At 45.9% G+C, this 25,492-nt stretch overlaps 1 protein-coding gene across 1 annotated transcript; it reads right to left on the reverse strand.

Moving 5' to 3' along the window:
* LOC114603573 (synaptophysin-like protein 1) lies at window positions 1-24,318 on the reverse strand. The gene is made up of 5 exons (XM_028742692.2): window positions 24,160-24,318; window positions 8,947-9,065; window positions 7,131-7,338; window positions 4,361-4,546; window positions 1-2,892 (listed from the first exon to the last, which is right to left on the reverse strand). The coding sequence occupies exons 1-5, from the start codon at window positions 24,226-24,228 to the stop codon at window positions 2,761-2,763; spliced, it is 714 nt and encodes a 237-aa protein (XP_028598525.1). The 5' UTR covers window positions 24,229-24,318; the 3' UTR covers window positions 1-2,760.
* Between the last annotated feature and the right edge of the window lie 1,174 nt (window positions 24,319-25,492).

The following is a 25,492-nucleotide window of genomic DNA, read 5'->3' on the forward strand; positions in this document are numbered from 1 at the left end:
CACCCATAAGCAGTTTTATTTTGTGTCATCAGTTTGGATAATGATTTCACTGACAAGAAAGGGAGAAGCAATCACCAGTGCAATTCATCAGAAAAAGAAATGCATATAGAATGGTTGGGAGCAAAAAAAGCAAGTTACTAGCTATTTCATTTTAATTTTCAGTTATCTATTCAGGACTGCTGTAGTTTCCCAAAAAACATAAAAGCAGATCACGCTGCTTTGGGAAACACATTTTCTGTTAGCAAAATGAGACAGTTGTTCTTTGCACAGCCTGCCTGTCATATCAAAAAACCACAATCTGCTAACACTTTTTCATTGTTTCAAATCACTGGTTTTCAAACAGCCGTCTGGAAGAAGCCAGGGTTGTTGTTGATTTTTTTGGTTTTTTTGGATGCTTGTCACTCAGTGAAAAGTGAACATGAAAAAACTCTCCGAATTTCATAACGCAGTTCTCCAGCCAAGCAATGTGTACAAATATATATATATATATACTGGGGTAAAGTGTATGATATTATGCACTATATTAGGGGAAATTGCTCTGCAAAACTGTGTTTTAGGGGAAATTGCATGCAATTTTATGCATATTAAGAGAAATTCACACTAAAATGCTGATGATTAAAAAAGAAAAAAAATCACACACTGAAGTGGAAATGTGGAAAACTGAACCGAAGACTGGAAAAAAGTGAGAGGAACCAGAACTGTCAAATTTCCCCATCCTTACTCTTAGCATCTTGCTGGGACTCAAGTCTCCTACCAGCTCCAGCAGCCACTATGATCACTGATCAAAAATCCTGGGAACTGTAATCTAATCTAACAATTTCTGGGGGTCCCAGTTCCCCATCCCTACTCCCAAGACATCTTACGATGAAAATCCTACTGAATCAACAATATGATGGGGGGGAAACACTGCTGGGAGTTCATGCAAAGCTTTTGTAAATACATCCATCAGAACAGGGGGGTGGTAGTAATCATATGCCATGAATAGAGATCATAGCAGAAATCTCCCAAAGTAATTAGATGAATTATGACGGCGAATTCTGAGCACCATTAAAATATAAGCAGCTATTTTCCATAAATGTGCTCCATATGCATGCTTCCTTCTGCATTCCTGTTAAATTCTGCAACTTTTCCAGAATGTTGTGGCAAACTAGCAGCTTAGAAATGGGAGATCGTCTATGAAGCGGGCAGTGGAGGAACATTTGGCAATGGGGAGGTTTATCAGAAATCATGAAAGACATCCATCCATTCTCCAAGCTCTGCAGCCTCATTTTTGGCATCTGTAACCATGACAGCTAGAACCTTGCATTTTTAAAGTAATTTGAAGTAATAAAAACTAAGATCCCTAGGAATCCAAACTGTGCAGAATTCTACTGGCACAGAAAGACAAACTATTTGCAGCTTTTTAGCTGAGTTTGGCCAGGAGTTCCAGAATGCTATGCTAAACGCATGATAGCTTCTGAGCTCTGTAATCACAAAACCTAAATTGAGGGCGTAGGGGAATTAACCAGATAATGAAAATTTGCAATCTCTATTAGCAGTTGTTTTGATTTTACATGCCACTGTGTAATAATTTGTAGCAAGCATGGTTTCTTTGGTTGTTTTTAAAAGAAATTCGAAATTTCGAGTTCAGTTGGTTTGCGAAGCACTCGATGAAGCCTGGATTAAGGCAAAAGAGGTGTGGAGTCAGGGAGAGAGGCTGATTGTTATCTTAAATGAAGCCTCACATTTTCTTGCCACCTGCAAGGGCTAGAAATTCAACACTGATTTGAAGGTTAGGGTTCTGTTCAAGTTTCTGGAGCTTGCTTCAGATGCCATTATTTTGTGCAGAGCTCCTATCAACAACTCTTGCATATTCTGGTCTATATAGACTATGTGCAGAGAAATGCTTTTTGTCTCTCTACACGTTTGGGAAACCTGTGGCTTTCCAGATTCTGTTGAACACCAACTTCCAGCAGTCCCAGCCAGCATGGTCAATGGTTAAGGTTGAAAGGGGGTTGTGATCAAGCAATAGATCAAGGTCCACAGGTTCCCCAGCCCTGCTTTCTTCCATTCCTAGAGTTACAGATCTAAAGTTTGGTGACAGGAGTTTCACATACAGACACTGTCCCAGACAGTCACCTAGACTCTTCCTGCTACAGAAGGACATCAGTTTAACCTAAGAACAATGTACATCTCTTGAGTGTTATGTACAATTCCTATCTGCAAGGCAGCCAAAGGCATATATACATATATATATGTGAGCCTTGGTCTCACCCAAGCATATATATATATGTGTGTGTGTGTGTGCTTGGGTGAGGCCAAGGCTGCAATCCTAAGCATACTTGCCTAGAAGTAAGCCCCACTGATCTCAACAGGACTGCCTCCTGAGTAAACATAGACAGGATCAGGCTGCAGCTTACAGTGAGCAGCACAACTCAGTGCACACAGCGTGTGTTGACCTGCGCAGCCCTTGGAAAGCTGTACAGCTAAACTCTCCTAGGCTTTAAATCAAGAAACTTGTGTCCTTATTTTCAATGCACAGAATAAGCTTCAGTACAGTAGCATGATCTGTTTGGATGCACACGGGGCTGAGCAGAGATCTCCATTCTTTCCTCTTAGACAGAAATTTTAGAACAACAAAAAAAAAATAAACCCATCCATTTTTCACACATCAATTGCATTATCGGGGGGGGGGGGGTTTACAAAACAACAACAACCTGCTGCCACGACCATCCTGCCAGCAAGAGATTGCGCCCCATAGCGGATGGCTCTCCATGCTCCTTACATCCCCGAATGAGGTGGGGGGTTGCCAGGGGTCGGAGGAGCGGCAGCCGGAGGGTTATGCAAGTTGGTTTCCTTGTAGACAAACCAAGCGTTCCCTGCCCAGAGGATCAGGTTGAGGAAACCAATGACCTAGGAGCAAGAAAAGGAGAAAAGAGGTTTTGGCCTAAGAAGGAACTTTCAGGCAACTAGTGCACCTGCCTGGTCCTACCAGCTGCATCCCACAATTTGCATTTCCGACATGAATTCCGGGGAGAAAATAATGCAGTGTTAGACTCCCAGAACAATCATGGAACGGACCTGCTCCAGTCCCTTCCTCCCCATCACTCCCATGAGGACTACAACTAGCTGGGGATCATGGGAGCTGTAGTCCAACAACCTATGGAGGGCTCCATATTAGCTGTCCCTGTTTTAGCTGTTAACCACTCAAGGTCAGAAGAAAACATTTCCCCCAAGGAATGTTGTTTTAACCCCAAAGAGCTGCAGGAAGTTGCTATCCGGACTGGGTGTTTGCCTCAGGGCAGGACGCAATTATCTCTTTCCTTTTGGGCCAGTTTTCTTATTTTAAAAAATTAAGTCTCCCTTGAGCTTTTTGTCCTGCAGCGGAAGAGGTAAAGGTACTCTTGATAAGAAAAACTGTACGATTCACAGAAACAAGGGGGGAGCACCTAATCTACCCAGATACTTCCGATTGAAACTGCAGCTTCCTGCAGCTGTTTTCTTTTTCTTTTTTTACCTTCAGGGGAAAATATTTCTGTGACTGAGCAGACTATGCCATTTAACCCAGAGTGTCCAGGAAAAGCATTTTACTGTATCGTATTAAACAAGAACCTCCTCCAACTTCAAAGCTATTGTCACCAAGACCTCAAAACCCTAAAAAAACAGAGTCATGGAAGTTCAGAATATGAAAATTGACCGGTCCCAATGCATCTTGCTCTGAAGAGCTGTGTATGAATCCAAACTGATGCACTGGGATTAATATTTTTTTATTAGGGGATGTTTGATTCCAAATCAATCTACAGGAAGTACGGCAGCATATATCACCCCTGAAGGATTTGGGTGTGCACAGAAGTGTTTTCAGCAGGGGCAACAGGAAGAAGAATATAATAAGTCATGCAAATCCTTCCAGGATGGACGAGTGGTAGGAGGTCAAGGTCAAAACCCAGTTAGTGAATGTTGAATTCGGAGAATAGCCAGCCTACACTCCTGTCTTAGCCAAAAGGTTGAGATGCCAAGGATTGAACCTGCGACCTTCCGCACCTAAAGCAGATGCTCTACCACTGAGCTATGGTCCTTCTACATGCTCTGAATAAATTATGTGAAGCACAATTGCCTTGCTGGTTCCTCAAGACCAGGGACAGCTTATGTGGTGCCCTAAAGATGCTCGTGGGACCACAACGTTCACTGGTCCCAGCCAGCATGGCCAACAGTCAAGGGTGATGGAAGCCGTAGCCCAGTAACATCAGGAGGCCGCCATGTTAGCTATCCCCAAACTAGACCAGTATTGTGTCTCCTGGGACAACTCTCAAAGAAAGAAAACATGAGGATGGTGGCTATTTCTGGTTGCTTGTAGCCCCAGCATCTAGTAATGCATACATACCACAGAGACATTCAAGGAACCCAAGCTTCTGATGTCATTGAATTGACATCGATTGGTTTGGCTCACGCAAGGTTGAAGTTCAGTTATGCTGTGTCCGGTGGATGTTTTGATGTCTGTGAGGGCCTTAGCCCAGGCTGATGTGCTCACCAACCACAGGAAAGAGACGACTACTGTGATAACAAAGTCCTGCATCAGGAGAAAAGACAGGCACCCTTAGCGGTCTGTTCTTTTCTTTAAAAGTTTTTATTTATACTTTTCAAGTTTATACATTTCATTAGGTTTACAGTCAATTTAGGATTTCAAAGTTCGACTTCCTTCTCCCTCTTTCTGCGGTTCCTTAAATTTATTTTTTAAAAATATCTTCTGCATATCCAAATTCATTTAATTTGGATTCATTTAATCATCTACTTTAGATATATACTCTTATGAAACTGCAGGTTATTACAATAATCCTGCTAATGTTTTTATCTGTTTGCAATTTATCTGTAAATATTCAATAAACCATTTCCATTCTCTTATATTAAAAGTTTGTTATCTTGATTTCTTAGTTCTTCCGGTAAGTTTCGCCATTTCTACATATTCCATAAGTTTTTGTATCCATTCTTCCTTTACTGGGACACCTGCTTCTTTCCACTTTGGGGAAAGTACAATTCTTGCTGCTATAGCAGCATACATAAATTTCTATACAATTTAGATAGTTCTGTCCCTATAATTCCCAAAAGAAAAGCTTCTGGGTTTTGGTGTTTTTTTTACAAAAGTTGTTAGCTGTCTGTTCTGGTGGAAGATGCAGACAACTGGTCACCAAACCAGGTCACTGCTAAGGGCTACCCAGGGCTGATCCACACATAAAGGTAAAGGTAAAGGTACCCCTGCCCGTACGGGCCAGTCTTGACAGACTCTAGGGTTGTGCGCCCATCTCACTCAAGAGGCCGGGGGCCAGCGCTGTCCGCAGACACTTCCGGGTCACGTGGCCAGCGTGACAAGCTGCATCTGGCGAGCCAGCGCAGCACACGGAACGCCGTTTACCTTCCCGCTAGTAAGCGGTCCCTATTTATCTACTTACAACCGGGGGTGCTTTCGAACTGCTAGGTTGGCAGGCGCTGGGACCGAGCAGCGGGAGCGCACCCCGTCGCGGGGATTCGAACCACCGACCTTTCGATCGGCAAGTCCTAGGTGCTGAGGCTTTAACCCACAGCGCCACCCGCGTCCCCCACACATACACCTTTATTATTGCTCAGTGACACAGCAGCTGAACATGTGGATTGCTTGCAGCCCTACGTGGAGATGCCAAGGATGGAATTTGGGGCCTTCTGCATGCGAGGCCGATGCTCTACCAATGCACTAAGGCCCTTCCCCATTGCTCCCTTTAACTGGAGAGGGTCTTAAGACTGCACCTCGGACCTTGTACATGTTGAGCACCTGCCCTGCCACTGAGGGATAGGCCTTAATGTTTCTGTGCTTAAGAAACCCCGTAAAGAAAAAGGTTGGTAAGCTGGAGTGGGCCCTGTCTTGGTGTTCAGAATGCAACTCAACATGCGAAAGGAATGCCACACTCACCAGAGCTCCTGCAATCCCAGCGGCAAGGAGAATAGGAAGAAAGAATCATTGCATCATAGTTAGAACATCTGGAGTGCACCACACCTGACCAGCTTCAAGGGTAACCTCTCGAATACATCCAGAGGTCAGGTATGGGCCCTGGATGCTTCACACCCAGGAAAGGCATATTAAATAGTACAAAATGCCCATATGTTGTGTATTAAGGTAAAGGTAAAGGCACCCCTGACCATTAGGTCCAGTCGTGGCCGACTCTGGGGTTGCGGCGCTCATCTCGCTTGACTAAGCCGCTTCTGGCGAACCAGAGCAGCGCACGGAAACGCCGTTTACCTTCCCGCCGGAGCGGTACCTATTTATCTACTTGCACTTTGACATGCTTTCAAACTGCTAGGTTGGCAGGAGCAGGGACCGAGCAACGGGAGCTCACCCTGTCACGGGGATTCGAACCACCGACCTTCTGATCGGCAAGTCCTAGGCTCTGTGGTTTAACCCGCAACGCCACCTGCATCCCATATGTTGTGTATTAAAATAGCTTTAATTTAATCAGAAGTTAACTTTTGAGAGATCTCTAGGGTTTTAAAGAGAACTCCTATCTTCCAAAACAATCCACTTCCTAACACTTTTTAAAATAAGGATTTAAAAGTGTTTCGTTTGGTAAAATATCCACGGTTAGTAACCAAGAAGTACACAGAACAATCTCTAAAGCTGTGCAGAACCAGCTATGTTGACTGGGCTGATGGGAGATGGAGTCCAACAACCTTTGAGGGTCGCCGGTTCCACCACCATCTACTACTAACAAAAATGGTCCATAAACAAGTGACAATCTGAATGTAATAATATTAAGAATAGGAATCACCGATTTAATTATTTATTTTTTTTGTGGTGGTTGTATTGTTCCAGACAGTGCTTTTTTCTGGAGGGACGCAGGGGTACCCATACCCCTAAACATTTTGTGAATCTTTGTACTTTTGTCCATTTACTGTATTTATTTCCCCCAATTTGAACAATAAAATTGTGATTTTCTTGAGTCAAAATGAGAGCACCCCTAAACAATTTTTTTTTAAAGCACTGGTTCCAGATATAGCAGCCCATTTACAGCTCTCTCTTGGAGCATGGAACACACAAATCAAGTAGACTCGATGCCCAACTGATAGGCAGCACACATATCCTTATTGAGTCCTATAAATTATGGGGAAGCAAGGCGTTGCCAACTTACAATCATGGGGAGTTTACCAGTGCCCCGATACAAGTGCAAGTAACCCACGTAGAGCACCAAGGCAGCCATGCAGTACAGGAACACGAAGACTGCAAAAGTGACAAAAAATTGAGCGGGAGAGGCGAAGTCTCCCACCAGGTAGTAAGTACTGTTCCAGATGCTGTGACACTGCTTGCTTGAAGGAATGTCAAACGAAGACTGGTGCAACCTTGAGTTCCGGAGAGAGAGAGAGAGAGAGAGAGAGAGAGAGAATGCTGAAGCTCAATTTTCCATTCGCAAGATTCCCAACCAAACGGGGGAAATGCAAAATAAATCCCCATGCAACATTTCAGCCTGCGCTTCGTAGCTGACAATTGTTCTTTCCTTCAACTTTGAAAACCATAAAGGTAAAGGTAAAGGTACCCCTGCCTGTACGGGCCAGTCTTGACAGACTCTGGGGTTGTGCGCCCATCTCACTCTATAGGCCGGGGGCCAGCGCTGTCCGCAGACACTTCCGGTTCACGTGGCCAGCGTGACAAGCTGCATCTGGCAAGCCAGCGCAGCACACGGAACGCCGTTTACCTTCCCGCTAGTAAGCGGTCCCTATTTATCTACTTGCACCCGGGGGTGCTTTCGAACTGCTAGGTTGGCAGGCGCTGGGACCGAGCGACAGGAGCGCACCCCGCTGCGGGGATTCGAACCGCCGACCTTTCGATTGGCAAGTCCTAGGCGCTGAGGCTTTAACCCACAGCGCCAACTCTTTTAAGTTTAAAACCATCTTGCCCAGAAGCTCTCACTCTGCAGAAGATCCCCCTGGCATTTCTCAGAGGAAGGAGGACGTTGAATAGGTAGCAAACAGCCTTGCTTCACTTGGTGGGTAGGTGGCCAAACTAATATTAAGGTAAACAGGGGTGGGAGGGAGGCACCAATTCAGCATAGGGCTCTGCCATAGGATTGTAGCCTTAGTTGCAAAAAAAAAAAAAAGAAAGAAAAAATATAAGAGCATCTGTAGTAGCTAATGTTGGGTTTTTAAAATTAATGTAATAATGTTAAAACACGTAAAGAGGAAAAGGATTACAGCTGTCAAAACAATACCATACACTTCAAAGCAACAAACGCAAGGCTGCAGGCCAATAAATTACTAAACACCTTTTAACACCACATATTAACCAGAGATGCGGGTGCTCAGGAATGATGTTATGTGGTCTAAAATGTTGTATGGTGATTACTCGACCTCCCTCGTCCTCAGGGCCCACCTTGCTGCTGGATTGGGACCCCTACTTTCTGACCCAGGGCTCCAAGCAACGTCAGACACCAGAATAATCACTGCCATTTTACTTTCCCAAGATGGCCCTCCATGATGCAACTGAAGTTTGTGGGAAACTGAAATGGCAGCCAGACCCAGCTGTCGTTGCTGCGCTGCTGTAAGAACCGCTGTGGTCTCCCATCAAGGTCAGCGAAAGGCATTTTGCTGCCCAAGGCAGAGCATCAAATGGTGCCACCTTCCCTGCCCCATTGCCCAAAGCCAGTCAAGTTATTTTGGCGCCTGAGGCAGAAAACCCCACAAGCCACCTCATTCTGCTCAGCAACAAGGCTGGCATTGCCTCTCACGGCGAGGTAAGCCCTGAAGGACTCAACGACAGGCCCCAGCTTCGAAAGGCACCTTGCCCACAGCCTCCTCAAACCTGGAACCAGCCATTCCTGTCCACACACACGACAGTCCCCAAGTCTAGGGCAGCTCTTTGGAGAGAGACATGTTTGTTGCGTGGACAATTAGAAGGGCCTCTCTCTTTGTGCCACAAGTGGCAGCGTTCCTCAAAGGGATAGATGCTCTTACCTGAAAGGATACGCAAAGTTGGCTTGAAGAGAAGCGTTTGTGCCATTGTAGCAGTTGAGGATAAGAGAGGTTTTTCCACTGTAACCTCCACAGGTGGCAAATGCAAAGATGGCAAAAATCTGCAAAGAACCAAGACAAAAGCAAATGTACACGTTAGTGCAGTTTTCGGGCGCATAGGCACGTACATCATGGAGGAGGGAATGCATGCTTTTGGGGGGCCCTTTTACATCATAAAAAGTTCCTATGCTCTGACAGGGTGATCAGTAATGGGTGATCTTGAATTGTGGATATTCTGGGAGCCTGTTTGTTCCCCTCCATACAATTTGGAGCCACTGCCTCTCTGTGATGCCACTGGGCTCAAGAAGCTTTGCCACCCTTCTGCCTGATTATCACTGCAATTATAATTGTTGTGACTGTTAATTTATAAGGCACCTAAAGTTGCAGGTCATTCTAAATCTGCTGGGGCTGATGGGAGTTGGAGTCCAGCAACATCTGCAGGGCCGCAGATTACCCAACGAAGGTAGATAGACTCTTGGGGCAATACTGTGTACTCCAAGCAGGGGGAGATAATTCTTAATACTCCTCAGATTTATTTTATCTTAAAAACGACAATAGATTCTTCTGGCTGATCAGAAAGAAAGGCACCAGCCCACTCCAGACTCTAATATTCACGCTATTGACCTGAAGAGAGGAATTTTTTTTTTAAAAAAAGTTTAATTTTTTTAAGAATTCAGAAAGATGATTCCCCACTTGCAGTCTGAAATGGTACAGTGGTACCTCGGGTTAAGTACTTAATTCGTTCCAGAGGTCCGTACTTAACCTGAAACGGTTGTTAACCTGAAGCACCACTTTAGCTAAAGTGGCCTCCTGCTGCTGCCGTGCCACCGGAGCACGATTTCTGTTCTCATCCTGAAGCAAAGTTCTTAACCTGAAGCACTATTTATGGGTTAGCAGAGTCTGTAACCTGAAGCGTATGTAACCTGAAGCGTATGTAACCCGAGGTACCACTGTACAACGCATTCTACCGTTTCAAGAATCTTAACACTTTTATTTGACAAATTTATAGCAAATAAAGTGTTCTCAATTGCTGGTTGAAAGATAAAGTCCAGAAAGGACCAATAAAACAACAGCAATGAAACAATGAAACATTGTTAATGGGGCCGATGGAAAAGCAGCTGGCGTTAAGACAATATCTTACTCATAAAAGGGCTTCTGAGAAGAGAAAGGTCTTGACAGCTTGTTTAAAAAAAGAAAAGAATAGAGGCTAATCTTCTGGGTCTGCCACACCAGATTCACTGATTCGAGAATCTGATGGCTAACAGTGAAAGAGTTTGGGGTCATATCCGTACCCTACATTCCAAGCACATGGATACCACTTTAACAGTCAGGGCTTCTCCCAAAGAATCCTGGGAACTGTAGTTTACACCTCACCATTCACAAACAACAGCTCCCAGGCTTTGGGGATGGGACAGCCAGGGAATCTCTCTTTGCCTCTATAACCCACCAGTTTGAAAGAAAGGTCTAACCTTGCAGAAATCAAGCTTCCTTTCTCATTCAAGAGGCCCTGAGCCTGCCATGATCCTGCTTGCAGAAAGACACATATATATTTTTGTGCCACACAAGTTTCACATAAACTGCGCCAACTGGGTTGACCCACAGTCTGTGGCCTGCTAGGTGAGCAAGCAGAGAATATCCTGGAAAGCAACCGTGGGCAGATGTACCACAGAAGTGTGGTAATTAGCCTCCTAGAAATGCCAGCTCTTGTTGTATAAACCGCAAATTTTATAGTCCTAGGATTAGCCTTTCTGTGCTTCAGCATAATCTCAGCATACACACTGACTTGCTTTGGTGAAGGTAAACTGTCCTCCACCAGTTTATTTAACATACAACTTACAGTAGCCTAAGACGAGCTTTTCCCAACCTTGGGTCTCCTCCACCTGTTGTTGAACTACAACTCCCATCATCCCTACCTAGCAGGACCAGTGGTCAGGGATAATGGGAGTTGTAGTCCAACAACAACTGGGGAACCAAGGTTAAGAAAGGCTGGTCTAGACTACCTTATAGCAATACAATCTGCATGGGACTAACTATGAAGTTCCTTTGGGAACTTCCATTGATCCCAGAATGCAGCAGCAAGTATGTAAGCAGGCACCCACTCATATTACACTGATCTTGCAGTAGCTCCTCTGGCTATCAGCTTCTGGGCACAATTTAAAAATGTTAGGAAATACCTTTTAAGCCCTAAGTGGCTTGGGTCCACACCAAATGGACCACCTTCTCCTGCATCAGTCTACCAACTCCCTACGCGCTAGTGAAGGGACCTTCTCTGTATCCCATATACACTGAAAGCATGGTCATCAGGGCCTTCTCAGTGGTGGCACCCAAACTGTGGAACATGAGGTTCAAGCAACCCCTCCTGAGTTGTCATTCAGGAAAGATCACTTCATTCCATCTGGCTTTTATCTGAAGATGTTTTATCTAAAGATGGTGGCTTGTATTCAACCGAGTTCTAGTCACAGAACAGACCTAATGAAAATAATGTCCCTGTGTTCGTAGTGCCCATTAATTTCAATAGGTCTGACTTAGAGTTATGACTAATATTGGATATAAAGTTGTGTCTTATCTGCAATGCCCATCTCTACTTGACCTGTCCAATGCCATTTTTATTGGACAGTCCCTGGCATGTCGAGGCAAAGACTCCTTCCTGAAACCCTTGAGATTAAGGCTGGGCTATATCTGGTTTTCAACATCCTGATATATCACCAGCTGTTAACTCTGTAGGCTCAGCTCTCTCCTGCCTTCTGCATGTGGCGACAAATCACAATAGCAAGCAATGGCAAAAAACACATTTTCCCATGCATCGTGATTTGTGTAAATATTCAGTGTCACTTGGGATAGGAAGTGATGGCCCCAGATTGGCTGATTGCTATCATCCACATGCTAGTTTGAAAATAAGCTATTTCCAGTTTAACAAATTGGGGGAGGGGTTTTGTTGTAAAAGGTTGAATTCATTGTATAAATCTTTCGCAAAAAAGGAGGGTTTCTGTTTTGAAATCTTAACTGGCAGTCATCAGAATGCACTTAATGCCCTGGGGAAACTGTGGATTCAACAGACCAGGTTCAATGGAACTGCCTTGCAACCATTTCCGGCCTTGGGGTGATATATTGCCCCATATCTCACTTTTTATGCAGGCAGCAGTGAAAGAGTCAATTCATTTCCCCATGTCTCCATGTACTTCCTCCTCAACGCAATAGATTTATTACCCAATGTCAGTAGTATTACTAGAAGCATGGAAATGGCATTTATGAAGAACACCACCAGCCTAGCCTATATCAAAAACAGCAGAGACACAAAAATGATAGCCTATGTTTGCAGAGCCCAGATCCAGCAACACAGGCAGCAAATTAAATTGGCCAGATCTGTGCTGCCTTGCTTATTTCATATTTGGTGCCCCAAATGTTGCTGCTTACATGTTGCCTTTATGTTCAGCATGCCAATAAGCAGGATATTTTTGGTACTCCCATCACATATACCAGGGGTTTTTCAACCTGTGGCCCTCCAGGATGTTATTAGACTCCAACACCCACTAGCCCCCGTCAGCATGACCTATATGGACAAGGATGATGGGACTTGGGTGTCAAGCAACATCTACAGAGTCACAGATTCCCCAGCCCTGATGTACCCATAGTGAATTCAACCCTCCCACTGCTCATCCTTGCAGCCAAAATGGTACAGTCAAACCTTGGTTCCCGAATGCCTCCATTATTGTATGTTTTGGCTCCTGAACGCTTAAAACCCGGAAGTAAATGCTCTGTTTTTTGAACGTTTTTCGGAACCCAAAAGTCTGACACGGCTTCTGCTTGAGTGCAAGGAGTTCTTGCAACCGACTGGAAGCCACACCTCGGTTGTCCAACATTTTGGAAGTCAAACGGTCTTCCAGAACGGATTACCGTATTTTTCGCTCTATAAGACGCACCAGACCACAAGACGCACCTAGTTTTTGGAGGAGGAAAACAAGAAAAAAAAATTCTGAATCTCAGAAGCCAGATCAGCAAGAGGGATCACTACGCAGTGAAAGCAGCAATCCCTCTTGCTGTTCTGGCTTCTGGGATAGCTGTGCAGCCTGCATTCGCTCCATAAGACGCACACACATTTCCCCTTACTTTTTAGGAGGGAAAAAGTGAGTCTTATAGAGCAAAAAATACGGTACGTTCGACAACCAAGGTTTGACTGTACCATTCATACATACACAAGAGAGAAACATCCAACAGGCCTGGGAGAAACCCCAGGTTTGTTGACATAAAAATATTTCCAGGCAGGTTGGAAACCTAACAGGGGAAAGTAAACCCCAAAGCAACATCGTGATGACTGAGCTTTTTCAGTGGGCACAGAACACAGGCTAATGTTGGACGAGGATGATGACAGAAAACAAGGGGGGATGAGAATGCAATACAGTATCCTGGACAGGAACACTTCGCAATTTACTGTGGGCCTCACCTGGTAAATTTAGTTCTGATCTTGCAAATGTTACCCTATCCCCCATCTGTACATTTATTCCTATTAGTGCTTTTATCTTGGGACTAAGTGCGGTTTTTTGCGTACCTCCACATCATCCGATCAGCTTAAGAATTTGTTTAAATCCTCAAGAATTTTAACGGCTGAGCATTGTCATGAGGAGGCCTAGCAAGGCTTCAAGGGCCGGCAGCTCCTCCTCTCTCGCACTCAGGAGGAGCCAGTCATTCAGGCCGTGCCATACTTGGCTCTGCGCTCAGCCTCCTTGCCCTCACAATACTGAGGCAAGAAGGGGCAGCTGCCCCCACATAATCATTAAAAAGCAATAGCTGCCATATTTTTCGCTCCATAAGACGCACCTGACCATAAGACGCACCTAGTTTTTAGAGGGAAAAATATTCTTTAAAGGGAGCGCTGAGCAGAGCCTGTATGCATCCCAGGCTCTGCTCAGAGCTCCCTTTCATGAGCCGCGTGGAGCGCATGTGCGGCGCTTGCAGGATTTCCCCGAGGAGGGAGAAGGGCCCAAGAGCCGCACACACACTCCGCGCGGCTCTTTAAAGGGAGCGTGGCTCTTGGGGGCTTTTCTGGGAGGTAGAGAAAGGGACAGAGCCGCATGCTCTGTCCCTTCCGCCACCTTCCGCAAGAGCCGTGTGCTAAGCCATAAGCCAGGACAGCAAGCAGGATTGAGCGATCCCTCTTGCTTTCCTGGCTTATGGGATAGCCGTGCGCAGCCTCTCCCAGGCAGCGGGATAAAGGCTCCCCCAAGAACCACACACACGCTCCACGTGGCTCTTTAAAGGGAGCACTGAACAGAGCCTCCCGCCTGCATTTGCTCCATAAGACACACACACATCCCCCCTTACTTTTTAGGAGGGGAAAAGTGTGTCTTATAGAGTGAAAAATACGGTAGCGGAGGTTCTGCCCCCCCCCCAACAAAAAGCCTGTCCCCCACTAACAAAAACCCTGGCTACATCCATGCACTGAAGGGGTCCAGGCCCCCCCCCAAGAGAATATTGGGGGAGACAAGACCCCTCAGTCCCAAAGAGCCCACGTCCCTGCTACCAAATGGTACCTCCACCAATGGTGTGACTCTTACTCTGGTGCCTGAAACCCTTCATTCAGAACTCAAAGCTGATTCAGTCCCAACACTGATTATGATATAATTGGGACTGTTTCCATTCCTCTTTTTGGTATGCTCGAAATTCTACGTGGAATCCCAAGAATGTCAGCTTTCATTTGCGAGAGAGAAGCCTTGAGGAATCTGTCTGCTCTATCTGTTAACCGTTCTCCAATGACACCTGGAAGGAACTCTTGCAACCATCTTATTCACCGTGTCTCCAAAGCTGTGTACACACGATATATTTAAAGCATACGCCCCACAAAAATTGTGCAAAGTGTAGTTTACCTCTCGTGGAGCTACAATTCCCAGCACACTTAACAAGCTAGAGTTCCCAGCATTCTTTGGTAATGTGTTTTGAACGCATGGTGTGTACATATCCTTGCAATTCTTACTGTATGGTCAAAGACCCCGTAAAACAAATTAAAACACCAAGATCATACAGTTTCCAACACAAAGCATTAAACGGTACATTTCCTATCCTGCAGGAAATTGTTCTTAACGGAGAATATCCAGTTTCCGGTTCCTCTCTCGCGGCCACCTCCTGTTCTAACAAAATAGTTACCTCATCATGAAGCTTAAGCCTCAAAATGGCTACTTGTGGAGAAACAGGAGTCTCAGTCAGAATGGGGGACAGGGGCAGGAAGCACTTCAGATTCCTATAGTCAAGAATCCCCTTTTTAAAACACCAGTATAAATATTTCCGCCTACACCTTTATAGCTATGGGAAACACGCTGAATTTCTCAGAGGTTTACATTATTTCTGACCAGCCTTCATCAACCTGGTGCCCTCCAGATGTTTAGGAATATGGGCACCTCCAGACTGTCAGATTATAGCGTATACCAGAACTTTAGGATTCCAAAGTGGATTAACGTGCTGGTGCCTTGTGCAACAAATCATCATCAACAACAACAACAACCTGTACTTTTTCCAGTTTAGAAAGTAAGGGTGGAATGCACTGAGAAGTGTGGGATAAATGATTAATAGGGAGGCATGTTAGAGCAGGGTGCTGATAACGCCAGGGTTGCAGGTTTGATCCCAGTACAGGACAGCTGCAAATTCAGGTTGGACTAGATGATCACTGTCAGGGGTAAGCAAACTTTTTTAGCAGGGGGGCGGTCCACTGTCCCTCAGACCTTGGGGTGGGGCTGACTATATTTTTGGGGGGGAAAACGAATTCCTTTTCATGTAAAAACACCAGGCAGGCCCCACAAATAACCCAGAGATGCATTTTAAATAAAAGGACACATTCTACTCATGTAAAAACACGCTGATTCCTGGATCGTTCGCGGGCCGGATTTAGAAGGCAATTGGGCCAGATCCGGCCCCCGGGCCTTAGTTTGCCTACCCATGCTCTATGTAAACACCCTGCAAACAAAATACAAGGAATTCTCACTGCCTGGCAAACAAATCGGAGCAAATACTCAGTCAATACCAGATGTTTTGTAACCGCCATGTAAGCTCTGTGCAAGCAAGATTCGGAAGAACGCTCAATAAGTAAGTTGCCTGGAAGAGCCCTGCCTCTCTCCATCAGCCACAGGCAACACGGCTGTGCTAGCTGAGGCTGATGGGAATTACATGTCAAATTATCCAGAGGGCACCAGGTTGGCGAAGGCTGTTTTAGATGCTTTTGGCAATAGGGAGCTCCCTTGGCTCCAGCTCTTCCAGAAAAGTTGAGCACGAAATGCTACTGTGCTGCAGAAATGAGACTTTTAATTCCCCAGCAGTGTAATTCCTAGGGGAGGGAGAACATGCAGGTATCCATGCTACCTTCTGTCCTGAAGTTCGGACCACACAAACAGCAAATGAAAGCTGGCAGATGAGATGCCCTGATTCTCTTTACTTTCCTGGGTGTGGCATCTTCAGAACGATCAAGAGGAGAGTCTCAGGAGATGTGTTAAGAGTCCATTTTCCAGCTGTTAAAATTGCTTGCGAAGTTACACCACCAAACGTAGAAAGTACACGTCAGGCTTTTTTAAAAAAGACAAGCTGCTTAGACGCAACCATTCCGTTTCTTTCAACACACACAAAAGCTAAAACAAAACAGCAAAACAATAACACACACACCCTTCCCAGACACATTTAAAAGGTTGTAGAATATTAATCAGAATATTACTCAGCCAAAGGCCTGGTCGAAGAGGAATGTTTTATACAATTAATTCTATGGAATTCAAATTGTAATACCACATGAGAAATAAGAGAAACAATAAAAATACAATTAAAAAGTCATTCAGCATCTAGGCACAGCCCTTTACAATTGTTATAATAGGAGGAACATTATTAAGCTGTTCAACCAAGGCCCGCAGCAATTTTCAAACGGTCACTGTGGGGCCGGAGGAGCTTGGGAACTCGTAATTTAAACTGAGGGAGTGTTGGCCCTTCCATGCATGCCAATGATTCAACCAGAAACACCCCAATAGTCCTCTAACCTAGTAACAGTCTTATTCCTTTCTATTTATGCTGTCCTCTTCTTAATAAAGTTCTTGCCGGTTTTACCAGATGTTGACCTCGAACACCCCCATCTGCACATCTGGAAGAATTAATTTGTTCGTATGTTACATTTCCAGGCACTTAAAACATCTTGCATGCTCTAATGTTCCGGCATACCCCATAAGTCTTTGAAAAGGAAAGACGAGGATTTTGGAATAAACCTGCCGCCGGAATTGCTCCAGCAACCAGAGAGGGAAAACAGGCTGTGAGGTGGGTGACTTTCATCAAAAAGGAAGGAGGGAAAACCCATTAATTCAACATTTCGTTCTGCCTACCTAAGCATGTATCGAAGAATTCGTACTATTAAAACAAACATGTTGCAGCTTGAAAAATGTCGTTGCCTCCTCCTTTCTGATCGCTACTAGCTCAGGGTACTTGGGATATTTTTGCACCAGAGCTGGCGCAAGACAATTTGCTGTCTGTGGCAAAGGCTAAGACGGCACGCTCCCTTCATTTCATGAACAGAAGCTGACTGGGCTGGCAGCTGAATCTTAGTTCAGCACTTGCAAGGAGACAGGCTAGATTAGGAGGTCTAGGGCAGGCCACGTGGAACGCACAAATGCATGCCCTCCAACATTCCTCAGATGAAAATAGGGTCATTTCTTACTCCCCTCCCAACCCTCCTTGACCTCCTCCTGGCCTGCTCTCCAGCAACCGCTACGAACTGCCCAAGGAAGGAGGACAGCAGCAGCCATGGAGAGGCCACAGGATGCTCCCTCGCGGCCACCGTCACTCAGGACAAACGCCGCCTCATCCTCCTCCCTCAGCTCGGCAGTGGCAGCACTGGCAGGGGAAATAGGGACATTCCAGAATAAATCAGAACTTGGGATGGCTTTCGTAATTCCAGGACTGTTCCTGGAAAATCAGGACGTTTGGAGGGTATGCAGCCATCTCAAAAACCTGCCAGTGCTCTCCACATCTGTTGCCTGAGGCAACTGCCTCACTCTACCTAACGGTAGGGGTGGCCCTGCCTTCTGGACTGGGAAGGCATCCTTGGCTACTCCAGACAGGCTGTCACAGCTGATAGGCCATTGGGCCACATCTGTGCCAGAAATAAATGTCCAGACTTCATCAATCGGCTGCACAATGCATCTCCGTAAAGAGTTTCAAATACCCTCTGGCTTCTCCCCGTCCCCTGCCTCGCAACCCTCTGTTAAGGGCTCACAAGAGGAGTAAGGTGCCTGCGGTCAAACCAAATTAAAAGCAACTGGATTGCAGAATATAATACACTTCACTTCCCAGCATCTGACTTCAGCTCCAATTATCCACAAGATGGGTGGGTGGACGGGCTTTAGGCTCACGGGAGCTATGTTGTTTTTGTGCTAGGTCCCTCAGGTCTGCCAGCTGGAGTCAGGTGCAAAATACTACCAAGGGTGGGTGGAGGCAGATGCAAAATGGTGGCTCAGGGCAAAGCCAACTGCCTGCTGAACCAGAATAGCTTGCATATGCAAGGACAAATCTATATCCAATTTGCAACTAGGGATGGATAAATCTGTCAATTTCAGGTTCTCCCAGTTTCTCTTTTTTTCCAGTCTTCAATTCTTCGCATTTCCAGCTTGTGCTTTTTTTTAAAAAAAAAAAAGTCCTCGTGAAAATGCAGCAATATACACACATTTGTATGAAATTTTGCTTAACACACGCATTTTTGCAAAGCAATTTCTGCTAATGTGATGGGTTTTTGCATGTTAATTTTGCTAATATATGCATTTCCATGTACACTTTATCTCAGTCTATACATTTTGTACCCATTACTTGGCTAGAGAACTGCACTGCAACGCTTGGAGAATTTCAGTTCTCGTACTGTTTCATAAAGGTGTGATTTAGGTATGTTTGCCTTTAAATGCAAACTGAATCAAATTTATCCGCCATCCCTACCTATAAAAAGATCAGGGTTTCTAACAGGCCGCTAACTGGTAAGAGGGAAAATCTTCCGTGTTGCTGTCCTTAAACAACTGGGAGTCAGCAATCTAGACTAAACTATTGCAAAATCACTCAGATCTGTGAGTAGATCTAGATCTGCCTCCCCCACCACCTCACTATGCAAACACTCTTGTGCGTTTCCATAGGACATGAAAAATTCAACCTCATTCAGGAGACTGAAACTGAAAGTACTTTCTAGCAACGGTATACTTGATACTCTCATTATAGCCCTATTTGAAACTCAAACTTTCTTCCCTCTTTAATATTATTCCCCCCCCCCCCCCCCGGGTCATTTTTATGCAAAGTATTTTTTTTAAATTACTTTTAATGAATTGGTACATAAACATACATTTGAGAGTTAAGCTTACACTGTTGCAGAGCACATCAATATTCGGCACCATGATTCACTATATTAGAAATGAATGGGATATAGATTGGATGCTGAATTCAAGTAAAATTTAAAGGGATAATGTGATTTATTTATTTTTTAAAAGTGGATTTACTAGATCAAATAATAAGTGAAGGTAGGAGAATATTTATGAATTTTGTAAGCTTAACTACACGTCTTACAACACAATCCTATACATATTTACTTAGAAGAATATCCCATTGAGTTCACTTGAGTTCACTCCCAGGCTGAGCATATCACAGCAGCCCTAATGCCTTAAGGTTTGTATTTTTGTGTGTTTGCCGCACTTTGCAGGCAACACTCAACCCAAACCATGGCTGAGCATGAATGAGCGAGCCAAGAGAAAAATCACAACCACTTTTCTCCTCCTCCAATCCCGTTGGCTGCTGCAGCTGCGCTTACTCAGAGCTAAGCCATGGTTTGGCATAGTGTTACATCCAAACCCTGGTTTGTGACTTGTCTGTCCCAGACAAACCATGAGCAGTAACCCAAGAACGAACCTTGGCTACAGCTCATACAGTCATACCTCATGTTGTGTTCGCTTCAGGTTGCGTTTTTTCATCTTGCGTCCCACGGCAACCAGGAAGTACCGGAACGGGTTACTTCCGGGTTTCACCACTCGTGCAGAAGCGCTAAATCGCGCCACGCACAGGCGCAGTGCTTCAGTTTACATCAGTTCTGTGTTACGAACAGGCCTCCGGAATGAATCCCGTCCGTAACACGAGGTTCCACTGTACTTTGTTTGGAGTGAGACAAACCATGAGCCATGAGGCTCAGATGGACTGGGGAAGGAGCAAAGTGGCTGTCATTTTTCCTCTTGACCTGTCCACTCACTCATTCATGCTTAAGCCATGGTTTGGCTTAAGACCACAGGTAAACAAGGCATGCATGTTTAAGCACCTACTAATTTAAACCTCAGATATAAAAATGCCCACTGTTGCCAGGCTTAAGCAACTGCCCACATTAGCTAGAGACTCATAACCTTTCTCTCCTTCTTTGTACTGCAACCCCAAAGTGACCACAATCTATCTAACAACTTTGGGAATCCCTGGAAATGCCTATACAGTGGTACATCGGGTTAAGAACTTAATTTGTTCCAGAGGTCTGTTCTTAACTTGAAACTGTTCTTAACCTGAAACACCACTTTAGCTAATGGGGCTTCCTGCTGCCACCGCACCGCCGCTGCACGATTTCCATTCTCATCTTGAAGCAAAGTTTAGCTGCTGGGTGACCTTGGGCCAGTCACACTTCTTTGAAGTCTCTCAGCCCCACTCACCTCACAGAGTGTTTGTTGTGGGGGAGGAAGGGAAAGGAGATTGTTAGCCGCTTTGAGACTCCTGAAGGGGAGTGAAAGGCGGGATATCAAATCCAAACTCTTCTTCTTCTTCTTCTTCTTCTTTAACCCAAGGTAATATTTCTGGGTTAGCGAAGTCTGTAACCTGAAGCGTCTGTAACCTGAAGCGTATGTAACCCGAGGTACCACTGTAATCAATGTCATGAAAAATCAGTACTATTTTTCTAGAAAAAGAGGTGCCGGAACTCACCATGAACGCCTCCCTTGTTGTCTTTTAATGGCAATGGCGCCCACCTGAGAGGTGCCAGAACTGAGTTCCTGTGAGTTCCTGCTGAAAAAACTCCTATGAAAAACTATTTAACCCCCTCCTCCCCATTAGTGTCCAAAGTTATTCCAACTCCCGCATCTCCAAATAAAAAGCAAAGGATAGAGCCATTGTGCAAATTCCAGATGTTGGGTTTGCCAAGGGACTACAAGATGGCTAAGAGGTTTGGGGGCTGCTTTGTGATTTGTGGGTTCCTCTCTCTCTCACTCTCAATTTACTTTAATGCAGTGTTCCCCAACCTTGGGCGTCCAGCTGTTTTTGGACTACAACTCCCATCATCCCTCGCTAGCAAGACCAGTGGTCAAGGATGATGGGAATTGTAGTCCAAAAACAGCTGGAGGCCCAAGGTTGGGGAACACTGCTTTAATGGATATTTATGCACACTTTCATGTGCCCAACCAGGAGTGCTTTTCATATTTTGAAAATAAATGCTCAAAATAGCCAGCGGCACCATTTATGCAAGCCTGCACCACTCAAAATGCAAGGAGGAGAAATTGAACGATTGCATACCGCCTTGGGTCTAAAAACAAAACAAAACTTCAACCATGAAAAGCCATGGTGTGTCAGGAAGACGAGTTGCAGACCAGCCTTGTTACCGACACGATTGTTTCCTATGCACAAATGAGAATTGGTTTTCACATGGAGAAGCATTCAAGCGTGCCCTCCACACCTACAATCTGCAAGTCTGTACCTGTCAGAATACAGGTGAAATAACTGTGGTGGAGTGCTTCTCGTGATCCAAGAACCCTATATAGATACAGTATCGTGTGTACTTTCCTTAATGTGTAGATGACTTCTCTCCCAGTCTTGGTGAGAAGGAGGTACAGTGGTAACCTTGGTTCTCGAACGGCTTGGCTCCCGAACAAGTCAGCTCCCAAACGCCGCAAACCCGGAAGTGGGTGTTCCAGTTTGCGAACGTTTTTTGGAAGCCGAACGTCCAACGCGACTTCCGATTGAGTGCAGTAAGCTCCTGCAACCAATCGGAAGCCACGCCTTGGTTTTTCGAACTGTTTTGGGAGTCAAACAGAATCCCGGAACGGATTAAATTCAACAACCAAGGTAACACTGTATTCCAGAAACCCTTGTGGAGTTTGCCCCCCATCCCCGCTCGTAAGGGGAAGCAGTGCTTGACGCTCCTATTGTTCTTTTTTTTAAAAAAAAATATAATTTTTATTAATTTTAACATAATACATACCACAAAGCTTCACCACTTATACGATCTTTTTTTTTGGGGGGGGGGGACTTCCATCAGCACCTCTGATGATCCACCGTTTTAACCACTTCTTATGCATTTCTTAAATTCATATTGCCTTTAATTATCTTAACTAACCATCCTCCCCTTTATCCATTTTTGCAATAGTTCCAATAATTCTGCAGATTTCGAATCCTTCCTGTTAATTTATCTACCGTAGTTCTGCATAGCTCCCGCTGTTCTAGGTGCATTTCGCAACATGGAATTTCATTAGTGTAAACCGTTTCTGAGCTCTGGGCGCAGTTCTGCGCCTAAATTTTCAGATTAAAACTGCTGAGTGGAAGGAAAAGAGGACCTTTTCTGCCTCCCCACTTCCAGCTACTCACTGAAGACTGGAGAAGAGACCCCCTTGAGAATATTAGGGGGGTGGGCAGGGGAAGGACTAGACCAGGGGTCTGCAACCCGCGGCTCCGGAGCCGCATGTGGCTCTTTTACATCTTTGCCACGGCTCCGGGGCGGATACTAGCGAGGGGAGGAGACGCATTGTGCGCCCCGACACTCCTCACTGTGGCGGGCGCTGTACTGGCTGTGACGTCGCATGGGGGCGGTGCGTGCGTTAGTCACGCACCGTCCCGACGTCACCTTCCCGCCCGCTGTCAGATCGCGGCTCCGGAGATATATTTGTTTTAAATGTCGCAATGGTTTTGCGGCTCCCAGTTGTTGTTTTTTCTTCGGAAACGGGTCCAAGTGGCTCTTTTTGTCTTAAAGGTTGCAGACCCCTGGACTAGACCATGTGAAAAATGAACATAATTATTTTAGGTGCAGTTCATTCATTTTCAGCTTTGTATTCTTCGTTATTTAAAAAGCGCACCTAGACGTTCCGTTGTCGTGCCCATAACCTAGGTTTAAGGTGCCATTTAGCTCCTAGCTTTCATATCGTAGTTTCTAACACTGCTTACAGAGTTCCACATGCTGCAGCTCCCCAGCGTGGGGAGCCTCAGGCGCCAAAACATCTCAGGCCACAACCTGTTCCTTCCTACTTATAGGAACATAGAAAACTGCCTTTTAACTGATAGTTCAGGGTGGTCTCCTCTGATTGACAGCACATCTCCAGGATTCCCAACAAGGATATGCTAAAGTCCTGCATTGCACTCCCTTGAAGTGACTTGACAGAGTCCGGCCTCAAGTACAGACATTGGGGTCCCTTTTGCCCCCAGAGTAAAAACTCCTTTGAGCAAAAATATTCCTCATTATGAGAGTGGGCCAGTTCCTACTCCACGGTCCACTGACCTAAAGAGACTGGATCTCCTCCACACCATGAAGTTCACCCGCTGCAATCCGGCTAAAAGTTTATTACGTTGCAGGGCATAAAACTACAAGTCACTTTTGGCACACGTGCTGCTCTTTCCAACGTGACGCACGGAAGGACAAGTCCAGGTTTTGCACAAGCGGCTGGGACCCGGAAGGCTCCATTAACCTGCCTGCGTGATCTCTCGTTCTCCCAACTCCCTCCAGCCCTCCCATGACCAGATCCCCACTCTGAAGCACATGGTTTGTTTGGAAATAGAACACAACAGACGTCCCCGCCCTGCACCAACTATGCAAGGGTGTGTGTGTGTGTATGTGTTTAGAAGCGGCCCAGAATAGATCCCTGGAGCGGGGTGGGCTGGAAATACACACGAGTCCCCTGCAAATCTAAGCGAGCTTCGAAAAGTACAGGCCGGAGGCCACGCCTGTGTTTATGAAGGGAGGAAGGCAGGAAGGAATTCCAGCGGGAGAGCCAAGCAGGGCTCGCAGCCAATACCTGCCCGGGGGGGTTGGGGGTGGGTAGGGTAGATCCTGCCAGGAAACGCGGTGATCAACCTCCCCCACCCCCCAAAAAAAACCCCGTTACCCCTCTGTGGCCACTGGCCCAGCCCCGCTCTCCGATCCCCTTGCCGTCGAGGACTCACCCACTCGAGGACTTTGATGAAGCCCAGCGGCTCCTTCACGGGTCCCAAGTTGATCTGCAGCCCGGACATTTTCTGTGCGTGAAAGGAGAGGCGGCGAAGAGGTGGCTCAGTTACTTTCTCTCTCTCTCTCTCTCTCTCTCTTCCACCAAGAGGGGAGGAGCGGAGCAAAAAGGGGCGTTCACAGCTCGCCAGCCTCCTACCTGACTCACTCGCTCCAGGCTGGGCTCGGCCCGACGCTCAGTCCCGGCCGCCCCAGGGGAGGGGCGCGGCTGCCCCAGCCCGCCTCCTCGGGGCGAGCCCCGCGCGCCCGCCCGCCCCAGGTTGCCATCTTAATCTCTGCTGGAGAGCTGCTTTTGCGCCCGACGTGGAGCGAAGCTGCCGGATGGGAGAAGCTGTTCTATGGCCGGCTTGACTTCCCTGGTGCTACAGCGGGGCGGCGGTTCTCTGCTGCCGGCTGGCTCGCTTTCCGCGCTTCCTTCCTCGTGTTGGTTTTGGGTTTTTTTGCAACCGCGCGGTAGAAATCCAACAGGTGCTGCTGCTTGCCCAAAGTTGGAAAGACGACAAGGTCCCTGCCAGAGTGAACTGGCAGACTAAATGAAAGGATTGTGCAGAGATGGCAAGAATGACTGGGGAAATCAGAAACTAGGAGGATCAAAACTTCAGCAAAGAATGGGAGAAATTTATACAGTATTATACTTGACAGAGCACTGTAAACACTTGAATCCTTTGGCAGGTCTTAAATAACTTGTTATGGTACATAGACTTTGGATATAACGGAGGACTGAAAAATTAGGAGGACTTATAGTATGCAGTTGAAGGGCAGGAGGGAAGTCTGAAGATTTGAAAGAATCTTGTGTAATTTTTATTACAGTGGTACCTCGGGTTACATACGCTTCAGGTTACAGACTCTGCTAACCCATAAATAGTGCTTCAGGTTAAGAACTTTGCTTCAGGATGAGAACACAAATCGTGCTCTGGTGGAGCGGCAGCAGCAGGAGGCCCCATTAGCTAAAGCGGTGCTTCAGGTTAAGAACAGTTTCAGGTTAAGAACGGACCTCTGGAATGAATTAAGTACTTAACCCGAGGTACCACTGTATTTGTAATTTTGTGTGTGAATTAATTTGTAAAATCAAATAAAAATCATTTTCCAAAGAAAGGAAAGAAATCCAACAGGTGCAGCAAGCTTTGCTACCTGTGGGATTTCTGCCTTTCCGAAGGTGCATTCCTGCCCAAAAATGAAAGAGGCATCTCCTCGATGGTCTACAATTCAGGGCCAGGGGTACGGGATAGTTGCGAACCTCCACATGTTGCTGGACTCCAACTCTCATCAGCC

This window comes from Podarcis muralis, chromosome 7 (assembly GCF_964188315.1).
Source record: "Podarcis muralis chromosome 7, rPodMur119.hap1.1, whole genome shotgun sequence".
Lineage (NCBI taxonomy): Eukaryota > Metazoa > Chordata > Lepidosauria > Squamata > Lacertidae > Podarcis > Podarcis muralis.

What these genes read in the sequence shown, in the direction of transcription:
- LOC114603573 (XM_028742692.2), bottom strand. Translation starts at nt 24,228, where the DNA reads ATGTCCGGGCTGCAGATCAACTTGGGACCCGTGAAGGAGCCGCTGGGC. An exon ending in TCATCAAAGTCCTCGAGTGG is followed by an intron (nt 9,066 to 24,159) that starts GTGAGTCCTCGA and finishes GGTTCTTTGCAG; the next exon opens with ATTTTTGCCATCTTTGCATT. An exon ending in AACTTTGCGTATCCTTTCAG is followed by an intron (nt 7,339 to 8,946) that starts GTAAGAGCATCT and finishes CCGGAACTCAAG; the next exon opens with GTTGCACCAGTCTTCGTTTG.